Source organism: Cydia pomonella, chromosome 26 (genome assembly GCF_033807575.1).
Source record: "Cydia pomonella isolate Wapato2018A chromosome 26, ilCydPomo1, whole genome shotgun sequence".
NCBI classification, from domain to species: domain Eukaryota; kingdom Metazoa; phylum Arthropoda; class Insecta; order Lepidoptera; family Tortricidae; genus Cydia; species Cydia pomonella.
In genome coordinates, this window is record NC_084728.1 from 467,845 (window position 1) to 480,041 (window position 12,197).

A 12,197-nucleotide genomic window follows, 5' to 3' on the forward strand; every position below is an offset into this window, starting at 1 on the left:
AACTAACAACAATACCATTTATTGGTTATACAGGTTCTTACATATAGCAACAATCAGGATATATCAATTTTGGCTAACTGTGACACGTTACAGTGACTTAGTGAACGGTATATTGCTTCTAAACACTAAACTTGTCGAAACACTAATACGTCTAGATTAAGTATTCGATGAACATAAAATATCACAATAATTAATAATTACAGAGACGTATAAAGAATAGACTGCCAATCGCAACAGGAAGTTAAGTTCCTCCGACTTTGACAAAATATCTGCTCTGAGCTCTTGATCGGAGCAAAGTAATTTTAATTGATAATTAACAGTCCTTATTTATCACGTCCGTTGTGACCGTTGTAAAAGTGCTTTAAATTTTATAAGTACTGCCATCTACCGGCGAGTAGCGGTACAATTTAGAAGTTTTGCACAGAACAGTAGCTTACTCTAATATAAATGGAAGACATTCATGGAAGACCTTTGTATTTTGTTGCTGTATTCCATTTATCTTATTTGACATTGAAAATATATTTTCTTTTACACAGAAACATGTCATTACATACTTAGTAGTCGCGTACATACTTTAATACAGCAAATAAAGCCATATTGTTGAGTTTAATTCAAAAACTAAGTAATATTATGGAAAAATAATTTGCCCTAGAAGAGTTAACCTTTATTTAATTTCGCATCGGTAAAAAAATACTCTTTAATAAATTAAGTGACTTTAGCGCCCTCTGTTGTTGGCAAGAAATAATACATTTCTAGTACTATGTTAAAAACACTCTATGCTTTTAATAATTTCAAAAATGCTCATATTTTTATTAATTAGCTAAAACTTATTACAATATAACCTTCGCAAAAATAAATTGAAATCTGTAGCATACTAAAAACCCTCGCACTCTTCAGACACACTACCTATTTACATTTAATTTATTTATAATTTGACAGATAGTTTCATCTTAACAATCGAAAATAAACGACTTTTAGTCGCAATTATTGTTTATCTAAAACACTTAGTTCAAAGAAACGAAACGCTTAGTTCATCTACCGGCCACTAGGTGGCGCTACCAGTTGAAGAAGAAAATATGAAGCCTATTTAGCCATGTATTCATTTATAGATAGTTGTGTTATTATTGAGTTATCTGTTTAAATGGAAACACAGCTTAAAGTACTGTAGCAGAAATACATCGAGTTTGAAATAAAATTACATTTAAAAAAGTAAAATATACATCAACAACATGAAGATAGCCAAAAATCGAGACAACATACAGACAGAGTTACATAATATATATTACCTCCTTCACTCTTCTAGTCTACTATTACTATTGTCATCGTCACATTTCGTATTGTCTTATAGTTACATATCCTATGAAAATAATACGTACTTAAAATAAGGGAAACTTAAATTCGCCAAAAAACAATTAATAAAAAACTTAGTGTCGGTGAAAATCATAAAATCTTAGAAATTGTGACCTTGGAGATAAACTGTTAATCAAACCAATATTATTAACACAAGACAGTTTAAAGTCTTTTGTAGGGAAAAATACACAATACACTAATTATTACTTATATCTATTTTTATATGATACCTAATGGCGAGTAACGGTGCAATGCATTATTATTATTTATTGCGTTTTTACACAATAATTTAAGATATTACACTTTACCTAACATTGTCAAACGATAGATTCAATAATTTGAAAATAAGCTATTTTAAATATAAATATATACGTAGCCAATAAACAAAAATCACAATTTTAATTATAATAGGGCGTGACTTACGCGTCAAATAAATTCTCTTAGACTACTTAAGGCGCACCACACATGGGCAATTAACAGGAATTCAGCTCTGGAATAAATTCGGAAAAAGTATTGTCTATAAACTCCGTTTTTTTGTATGGAAAAATCATATGACACAGACAATATATTAATAAATTTCGTGACCATAGAGCATACGGTGCTGAATCCTGATAATTTCTGCCCGTTTGCGAGGCGCCTTTTAGACTCGCATTTAACAAATAATTTAATTTCGAAAGGCTACTACACAACATGTAAAATATACTTTTAATTGGCAAAATGGGAGATACCTATGTCTCGTATATATGACTGATACACTGATACATATATTATTTTTATTTCTAAATATACCTAGGCTACGCTACGCGTAAAATTTTCAACCATTTCCCAAAGAGAAATATATTTTAAGCAAATAAATACGCTTTCAGCTCACACATTAATACAAATGAAAAATAATTTAGGCCTTATGATGGAAATTCCTTATTAAATACAATATATTAAATTTAACATCTTAACTATTGAAAATATATTTCCATTGTCAACAAACATTTAGACTTAATTTCCCGGAAGACATTTAGACATTTATAATATATGATTCATGAATATTATGACTATTTATTCTAATATATTTTATAGACGGTTCATATAAATGTTAGCCAACATAGAACCCACTAAGTAGCCAATAAATGCAAGTTTTGGAACACTAGATATATATTTTTAAATTTATTAAAACGTTTCTAATCATTTTATTGGTTTTAAGATCCAAATTAATTTTACACAGCTGTAGCTGAAGCTTGTATGGTTTATAAAAGTATATGTTTTGATTTTTGGAAATGCTAGGCATAGTACAGTGTTTCGAGTTTAAAATCTAAACTTTAAATAAGTATATTATATTATAAAGAAGTGGACCTCTAATATTTGACTATATTGTTACAATTCCTCCAACTTTGTTTTATAATCTCATGTCACTTTGAGCAGTTTCAAGCCAATCTTCTAATATTAAAGCAATTTCAATCTGATCATTTTCAGGCAACATACATAAATATTAAAATATCGCGAACGCAGGTCAACATAAAAACGTGTTGACAAATGTGAACAATAATAACATTTTTTTTGTACAGTCAGCATCAATAGTAGCGGATGAAACAACGCGCCAAAAGTATCTGATATTCCGGATAACTTTTCCAAATATAGATAAATTGTTAAAATTCGCGCTCAAAAGCATATCTTTTACAGTCTTGGTTGTTCTATATTAATGACATCACTTTTTGTTACGCTGTTACAGAATGGTAGATACTTATGAAACGTTATTTGATGCGCTACTTTTGATGCTGACTGTACATACCTATATTAGAATTTAATTTTAACGATACATACATATATTAATATCAACTTTTGAATTGTATTTATACATTTTTGTTACGTTTTACCGATGTATTTATAGCCTTGAATAAGAATCTGCCTGAAAATAGCGCATCTAAACCGTTCTCTTCCCAATCTTAGTCTTGAACGAAGATTAATTACGAATTTAAATACTACATTACATGTACTTAGCTCTCAAGATATCTACTGGAGGCAATACAGCCAATACCCCGTTAAAATACGCACCAAAAGCGATTAATCATTATATAATGCCTAGTAAGGTAGAATCAATATTCAACACAAAGCTATATTTTTTAGTTTATAACGTTAACAACGCCATCTCGTCAAATATATTAGTAACTAACTTCATGACCAGCCAAACGGTTTTTTAACAACACTCGCAAAGAGTTATGATTAGTATAATAGGTATAAAGTCTAAGACAAAATCGAATTACGAATTCGATAGCGGAAGTAGAAAAAAATTAAATAAGTGGAGTTCTTCGTTTATTACAGTTTTCTTCTACAATCAATAACTCTTTGGTAAAAAGATAATACATGTACGTACAGGTACGAGTTGCACTGATTAGGTACTAGTTCTATTTTTTAACCGATTTCGTGGCATTGACTGATATTGACTAATGAAAAAACTAACGTTTTTAAATACAAGTCAAACGCTACTTATTCATTGGAAGGGAAACCACATTTTTGACGTATAGGTCTTTTCAACGGACCTAATTTAGAATTCGATGAGAGACTTTGATCAATTTGATCAATGATAAATTTTCAAAATTTTCGTGACATTACAGCGACAATAAACGTCTAAATAATGTTCAGCAAATAGGTGTGTAGAAGGAAATGTCATATTTCTTTTTAAAGGCGATTCACCTTATGACAAATCACAAATGATCTCAATAACCCAAAAGCTATCTAACAGAACGCCTTAACATAGTGTCAAGAACAGATCTGTAGAAGAAAAATAAATCTCGATCCGTTGAAAGACTTGCGTTTTCACTTTAGTCCACAACGATGTCATGCCCGAGTCGGTCCATCTCGGCCAGCAGGAAGTCTACGTCCTTCTCGGTGACGGCGGCTGAACTGATGATGTTACGGAAGAAGTTGGGGCGGCGGTCGTCCGGCTGGTAGCCCACCATGATGGTGCCGGCCTGCATCATGCGGCCCTTCAGCTTGGCGCAAACCTGGAGAAAGGATAGTATATTGCTAACCAAGGGGTGAAACGAAAGGCGGTACCTATCAGAAGAGAGCGTTAATATTTCGAGTAAGATATGGGTGCTTTTTATAAAATTTGTAGAGAGATAATGATAAGTACTCTTAATAACTTATCGGGAAATATTTTATTGCCAAAAGGTCTAGAGAGTTGCCAGAAATGTTTTACAGCTTCTTTTTACGATACATTTTTGAAGGCTTTCGAATTCAGGACATATTATTAGGAGAATTAACTTCTTCTGATCATACTGCACTCCTCGCAGCTGACGCGGAAGGTACCAGAAGCTAACATTGACCAGATCCGGATCCAAGGTAAGGTGGAACTGTAGGTATGTGTTTAACTTGCTAACGAGGATCTGCTCCTCGCAGGAACTGGAATAGACCAGCTCTGGTACTAGGATGAGGTGCAAATGGTCTGTGACGGTATATAGGTACCTTGCCAAGGAGAATTTCCTTCTTCTGATCATGGGGCACTCCTCGCAGCTGACGCGGAAGGTACCAGAAGCTGACGTTGACCAGCTCCGGCTCCAGGATGAGGTGGAACTTGTCGCTCTGCTCGCGGATGCGGCGCACCATGTACTCGGATAGCTCCATCAGGCGGTCCATGTGGCGCTCGAAGCCTGACGTGCCCTGAGAAAAATTTTAAAACAATTTTAAAGTGCTGTTGATGTAACAATTCATTAATATTGGTATGATAATATTTATTTTCAACTTATGAATGGCAACCAAATGCGGGCAAATGTACAGATCTAGGTCTATGTAAAAGTGGAGGTTTTAGACATCACGATTCTCTGCTTGAAATCTACTGTTAAATCTACACCAAGTCTACACTAGGGGTCTTCAAAAATTTTCAACCCCGAGGAGAAATTGCCACTTGCTGCGGGCCTGATTGATATGCGTTTAGGCTTGCAGGTTGGAACAGACAGCCGTAGTTTGGAGACCGCTGGTCTACCTCAATAGGAATTAAGGAATGGTTCCGGGACGGGACTGTAATTGTATGGCGAGAACCGTGAATTCCCGGACCCGGAACAGATTTTGTATAGAAAACCAGTTTAAGAAGAAGAAGAAGAAGAAGATTGATGAAGAAGTCATTATGGCGTTCAAACTGGATGACCTGGTGACTGGCGTCTGTCTGTCTGTGTCCTACCTTCCCGCGCCACTGCAGCCACAACTTGAAGATGTCATTATGGCGTCCGCACTGGATGACCTTGTCGCCGGTGTCGAAGCGAGGATCGTAGATTTTGTCCGTCATGAAGAGGTACTCGGCGGCCATCTCGTTGCAGCTCAGCAGGATGCCCTGATGACAAAACAATAATGATTACTATCTGATGCATCATTTAAATTAGCGATAAGACCACCTGTTATTATCTGGCTTTTAACACATTGAGTACCGGGAGCTCGCTCAGCGGGTTATCTGTTCGTAGCCGCTTTCCTCTACAAAGCGGGAAAATGCTGGGATCGGCTACGAACGTAGCGCTACGAAAACGTTGGTAGCGAATGTGTTGCTGTATTATTTTCTGTGTATTTTAACTGTATGGTGCACAATAAAGAATATTTAATTTTAAATTGCTGTTTTAAATGTAAATATGACCGCTTCAGTTTGTGCAAGACAAACTTGGCTCGCACTAAATCAGATCATGCAGACATGTCATCTGTCCCCTCCGCAAACATCTGTCCGTGACAGATAGCGCATCTGCATTATCTGTCTGTTTAACTTCATGCAGCCGCATAATTAAATTACGAAACGATACGTGCACTTCGTTGGTTGAGAATACGTTTGTGCTATATTTATTTTTGAGCAAAATCGTTTTTTAATTTTTTTTTTTTTTTTTTCTATTTATTTAGAAACAAACAGTCATACACAATTTTTGATCAAAACTTATAGACAAAAAATAGACCTATAGTTTCATATGTAGAAATAAAATATAAACAGGTCCGTGGCTATTACAAAAAACAACAATACTTAAATCTGTATTCCTAAATTAACAAAAAATATGCTATAATTGACACTAACCGTCTTATTTTTTTTTTTCAAAAATGTTGTGTTATATCCTCATTTTATTAGGATAATTTATTATTACAAAAGTTGTGACATATTCAAAATGATGCGTCATGTCATACATTGTACGTTTAACATTTTTACTCATCAAAAACGGAAATAGCAATAATAAAAATGTTTTTATTTTATGATTACCACTATATTCAAAATCTTTGTATGTTACTATAAATAGTAAACATACATGCATAAATGATAAATAAGTGGAATAATTCCTAAATATAAAACTTTTCGAAAAATATTTTTTTTTGCTTCTTTTCGCTATGCTGCACACCAATGTAGATATTCTCCGGCTCCAACGACTTATTTAGCAATATAAATAGGTCACTTTATATGGAAATTTCCATTTCTAAAGCACCAGTTTTCAATGAGGCATTGAATATCTTTTAAGTCATTAAATGTTTGTTTGTGTTGTTACATACAAAATATTTTACAACATATCTTATTGGAAATGACTTCAAAACATCACTGTAACTTTAATAAAAAATATTTGGAATTTCCGAAGTGGTACTTATTTAAAAATGTAATTTGTTTAGCTCTAAATATAGGTATGTACCTATAATTTGTATTTTAACCTACTGTAACTTTTTTGCTCATTCAATACATTAAATAAAAGACGAGCTTTACTCCAAATTGCTAAACTTCACAAAAGCTCTATAAAAAGTGTCTACTTGTCGTTGTTATATATATTAATTTGTTATGAATTAATATTAACGTTTGGATATTTTCTCGACTTCATAAAACCCCAGCAATGTATATTTTTTTAGTCACAAATAATTGTATACAAACAATTTAAGCGCATCATCTCTCTATATTGAAACTTTCCCGTTCCCTCTTAAAATTCCTCCTGTACTCCTACAGAACATTCCAATACACACATTTACTCTAAAACCAACCTTAACTTATTACATATACGATTTAAAATAAACCTATAGAAAATTCAAATAATTTATCAATGTATTTGGAACGTTATTACCAAGTGTTAAAGTGGTATTGGATTTGTAAGCAAAGAAAGCCTGTAAATGTCAGAACAGTATGCCAAATAATAAATTCTTGCAACTCCGCCCCCTCAAGTTATGAAGTAGGGAGGGTGGGGAAATTGTTTTGTCGATAAATTTGTAATTAAACATTTAGGTGAGCTCAGTATAAAATTTAACAGAAGAGGTTAAAAAGTACCATTTTATTTATACGAAAATCTGGAGTGACTTTCGATCTTTGAAAATTTTGACTTAATTTAACACTGATTTAATGTTTTAGTGCAATTACGCACGCAAAAATAAAAAGAAATCAAAAATCATGCAATAAGAATCATCTCAAGATGACATTGCAAATCTTTCAGGAAGTTTTTAAGAGGAAAGAATAGTTTTGTGAATCTAACGAAATGACGGTACTTTTTCTATGAAATTCCATTTCGAGAGAAAACTTTTCCACTAACTAGGTAAATCTTGACCAATCACTTTGATTTTGAAGTCGATCGCTTCAGCGTAATATATTCTAGGTTATTTGGTTATGCTTTAAAAAAATGTTTTGTGTTTAAAAGTAAGTCTGGAAGACTGGACTAACCTTATAAACAACTGAAATATATATTATTACTATTAGATTTTCATTCCAAAGTTTATAAATAAATAGCATACTTATTTAAACGATACTTATAATGTTACTGTATACATAATAGTGTATGCATAAAATAAATAAATATGAAACAAAATATGCATATCATTTAGATTCAAATCACGCTAACTCTTTCAAGCAAACTATACAAAGTGTCAGTTTGTTAGAAGTCTGAAGAGTTAGCGTTATTTCGTAAAACCACCCAAATATATTTGTGTGAAAATCCGGCCCTGTTTTTTACCTGCTCCTCGAGAAACATAACATTGCTTCCTTGGCGCTAGCTAGCCGTGCGCTCGCATTACCAGTGCAAGCGAGGTCTTCGAATACGTATCTTTGTTTCGGATCGCAGTGTCACAAGTTAAGCTGGTTTGAGAGCGTTTAGTCGCCTACCTTAGACGCACCAATAGAGATCAGACAGCTATTCTGTTAGAATTCTGTATTAGTTCATAATGAATCTTATTCCGTGCTCAATAGAGTAGTAATTCAATAAACGCTACCTATGCGGCTTGACCATTTTTTCATAGTGGCACGCGCCTTTGCGGTTTTTAAACAATAGATAAGACGATAATCCGTAGAAGCTCACGGAGAAAAATAGAAACTTATACCTACGTAATCATTACAAATAACATTCCAAACATAATCCACGTTCGTAAATATTCGGTTATGATCTTATGTTTGGAAATAAGTTTTCAAAATTAATATAAAATTAAACAGGCACTTATCAAACTTTTGCTAGCATTGTGAAGTCAGTAATAAAAATACTGAATAAGAAAAACACATAAAGTTTTTACGCCAACTCGTATCGATAAACATTTTATGGAGACTCCCCTCCCTAACGGCTACATTTAATGAAATTCCGCCGACACTTGCAAACATATGTTGCCAATTCACCCTTCTCTCCCCACCCAACCAATACTCAACCTTACCGTTTTACCTACAGAGCTCAATTTTCTTTAACCAACTTTTAGCAGTTACGACTAAATGATTTTGTGGTTTCTATAACCCGCTTAAGGTTGCTTTTCATTTAGAATATCATTTGTTTTATTATTCTCATTTGCAATGTTTTGGAGCTTATCTCGCTGTGTTAAAGTTTGTTTTTGCGTGTTTTATCAATCTAAAGGGATATTAGTAGCAGGTTTGCTGCGTTTGATGTGACGCGAATAATTTGTGTTTAATGCGATGAAGCTAATTCGGGATTTATTTTGTCATTGTAATAATAATTAATACTTGTGTTTGAAGTTGACAGATTTGAGGAATAACTAATTATTGAGGAGATAGATACGCAAAAAATAAGCAAATAATTAATAATGGGAGTCAAAATTACTGAAAACCTCAAGTAGGAAGAACATCTAACAACCATTAACAACCAAAAGAGGTAAATCCTTGATCCACCTTAATCTTAAGATATCATCCTCATGCTTAAGATATATTATGTTAGACCCATCTTTTCAAGTCTGGAGTCCTTATTTCCTCAAAGATGTTGAGATGCTTTAGAAAGTGCAACGTATTTTTACTAAAATACCGAAACAACTAAAAACATGTCTTATGAAGAAAGATTTAAAGTGCTGATTCAAAGATCAAAGATTGTCGAGAGCGCGGAGATCTGATCGAAACGTTTAAGATTCTGACGGGACACAACGATATAGATCAGTTTCAAGACCTTTACAAGCGCAATAGTAACACCCGTCTGCGAGGCCACCAATAAGTTAATATTCCCCGCAGACATTTTTTCAGTGACAGAGTGGTCAAACTGTGGAAGAAACTACCAGAAGAATGAATGTCAATCAGTTTTCGAACAGACTAGACAAATACTTAAACTGATAGTTGCCTGCATCTGAGTGATCTTCACTTAAAGTGTATTCTTTGCAGTGCAAACTATCAGTTGTTTCAACTGCCTGCCTGATTCTGATTCATAAATAATAATAATTTACGCAGTCAATATCACACAGTATTTGTGAATTCAATAGGTACTTCCAGCTAAGTAAGTACGCTTGACATTATTCTCATTTAAGCGCAATTATGATATTTGAAATACAATCTTGTTCTTGTGTATCGTAGTGTAGCCCTATGATTTCTTTCAATAACGCCACAAATAAATAAAATATCTAATAAAATAAGCTTACTTTCTTGTTGGTGTTATGCCTGTGGATCGACCTACATTCGGAACTCCGTAAGCGCAATGACGCTTCATACGCTTCGAATATATGGCCTTTCATATACGGTTGCACTTTGTATGTAAGTGCATTTATTTGTGTGATGAGCATGGATATTTGTTCCTGAGTCATGGGTGTTTTCTATGTATTTAAGTATTTATAAATATTTATATATTATATATATCGTTGTCTAAGTACCCTCAACACAAGCCTTATTGAGCTTACTGTGGGACTTAGTCAATTTGTGTAATAATGTCCTATAATATTTATTTATTTATTTTATTAAGTAGCTCTACTGACGCCAACAGTCAGATGTTGTGGCACGACGTCGACGGGAGTTTTCAGAAAATAGCTAGTGTACCTATCCAGCAAGCGGAAATAGTTAAAAAAAGTTAATCGCTGTTGGTTTGGTGACGACAATTAAGCATGACATCTATCTTGACTTGACTTGTGTATTATTACTTTCTCAGACCGTGGGGACCTTATACATCTCCAAACTTAATATATTAACCGTGGAGATACGTCTCTGATATATTATATAATATTCTTGACTTGGTACATACTAGTTATGTATTCTGTAGCATTCGTTTATGAGACTGCTAGTTTAACAGTCCAGACGCGGTTTATTTATTTAGTATACATTTTATTTTGACACTTGGAGAGACTTTACACCTCCAAATTTAATTAGTATTAGTACTCTGACATTGGGGACCTTTTACATCTCCAGATTTAATGTATTTTTAACCATAGAGACTATACATCTTTATTGTATTGTAGTAATTATTTATTTTAAGATTATTGAGATGATTGAGATGTTACTATAATGTTGGATAGGTAATTATTAAAGAAATAATTAATTATTAAATGTGGAACAATAAATTATATATAAGCTTAAAAATAATAATATAAACTATAAATGAACTTAAAATAAGGGGCCTATAAATAAAACACGTCCACCAAGTCACTGGGCAGTGTGCCCAGAAGGCTGGCCGCATTGCCACGTTGAATGGCAATGCTAATGCGTTGAGCAAAATACAGGCCAGCCTTCTGGTCTGTGGCGTCTGTAAGGAGCGCCGCTTTTTTTACATTGTAATATGGCGTATAGTTTATGACTTGAACACAAAACCAAGTTTTTATTGAAATGTAATGTTACATTTTTGTCCCAAAAATTACGCTAATTGGGTACACTATTTTCTGAAAACTCCCTGACAACAGAGGACTCGCCACAAATAATGAAAACTCCCTGACAACAGAGGACTCGCCACAAATAATGAAAACTCCCTGACAACAGAGGACTCGCCACAAATAATGAAAACTCCCTGACAACAGAGGACTCGCCACAAATAATGAAAACTCCCTGACAACAGAGGACTCGCCACAAATAATGAAAACTCCCTGACAACAGAGGACTCGCCACAAATAATGAAAACTCCCTGAAAACAGAGGACTCGCCACAAATAATGAAAACTTACGGGAATCTTGAAGTGTACGGTGGAGCACTGGAGCAGGGTGCCCATCAGCTTGTGCGGGTTCCAGGTCACGGAGTCAGCCCTGTCGACAACACGTACAATTAGTATTAATTCTTAACACGCTTTATGTTCTACGTTACGTGTGTTGAAGGAAGCACGTAACGTAGAACGTAACTTTGAAGTAAGGTAATATATTACTTCGTAAAGACAGACCTTACGAACACTACGAAGTGGGTCAGAAAAATTGGTGTGCAAATGGCATTTACACATTTCGTTGGTGCGCATGTTTGCTTGCCAATTATCTTTGCTTTGAAAGGCACTTTCGTGTTAAGTTTTTAGAAAGTGTAGGTATAAAGAGTGAATAAAACGACCTTTGACACACACTGCACGGTGGCTACGGCGGTATGCTTAAATTTAAAAACAATTTCCCCAAGTAGTTGATAGCACTATAACATACTTTCATACGCAAAATGCTAAAACGCATAAAAATAGCACCATCTTCATTTCTACAGCAATATACAAGGTGCCCGTGAG

At 34.0% G+C, this 12,197-nt stretch overlaps 1 protein-coding gene across 4 annotated transcripts in view; it reads right to left on the reverse strand.

Annotated features, from left to right (window-relative positions):
• Positions 1–12,197, reverse strand: part of LOC133532220 (glutamate decarboxylase) — a 98,348-nt gene continuing 86,151 nt past the window's right edge. For all 4 annotated transcript variants that reach the window (XM_061870792.1, XM_061870791.1, XM_061870790.1 and 1 more), the window contains 4 exons: positions 11,667–11,745; positions 5,522–5,671; positions 4,810–5,004; positions 1–4,346 (listed from right to left, as the gene is read on the reverse strand). In XM_061870792.1, coding sequence (XP_061726776.1) covers positions 4,164–4,346; positions 4,810–5,004; positions 5,522–5,671; positions 11,667–11,745 — 607 coding nt within the window. In that variant the 3' untranslated portion in view covers positions 1–4,163. The remainder of the gene's footprint in view (positions 4,347–4,809; positions 5,005–5,521; positions 5,672–11,666; positions 11,746–12,197) is intronic.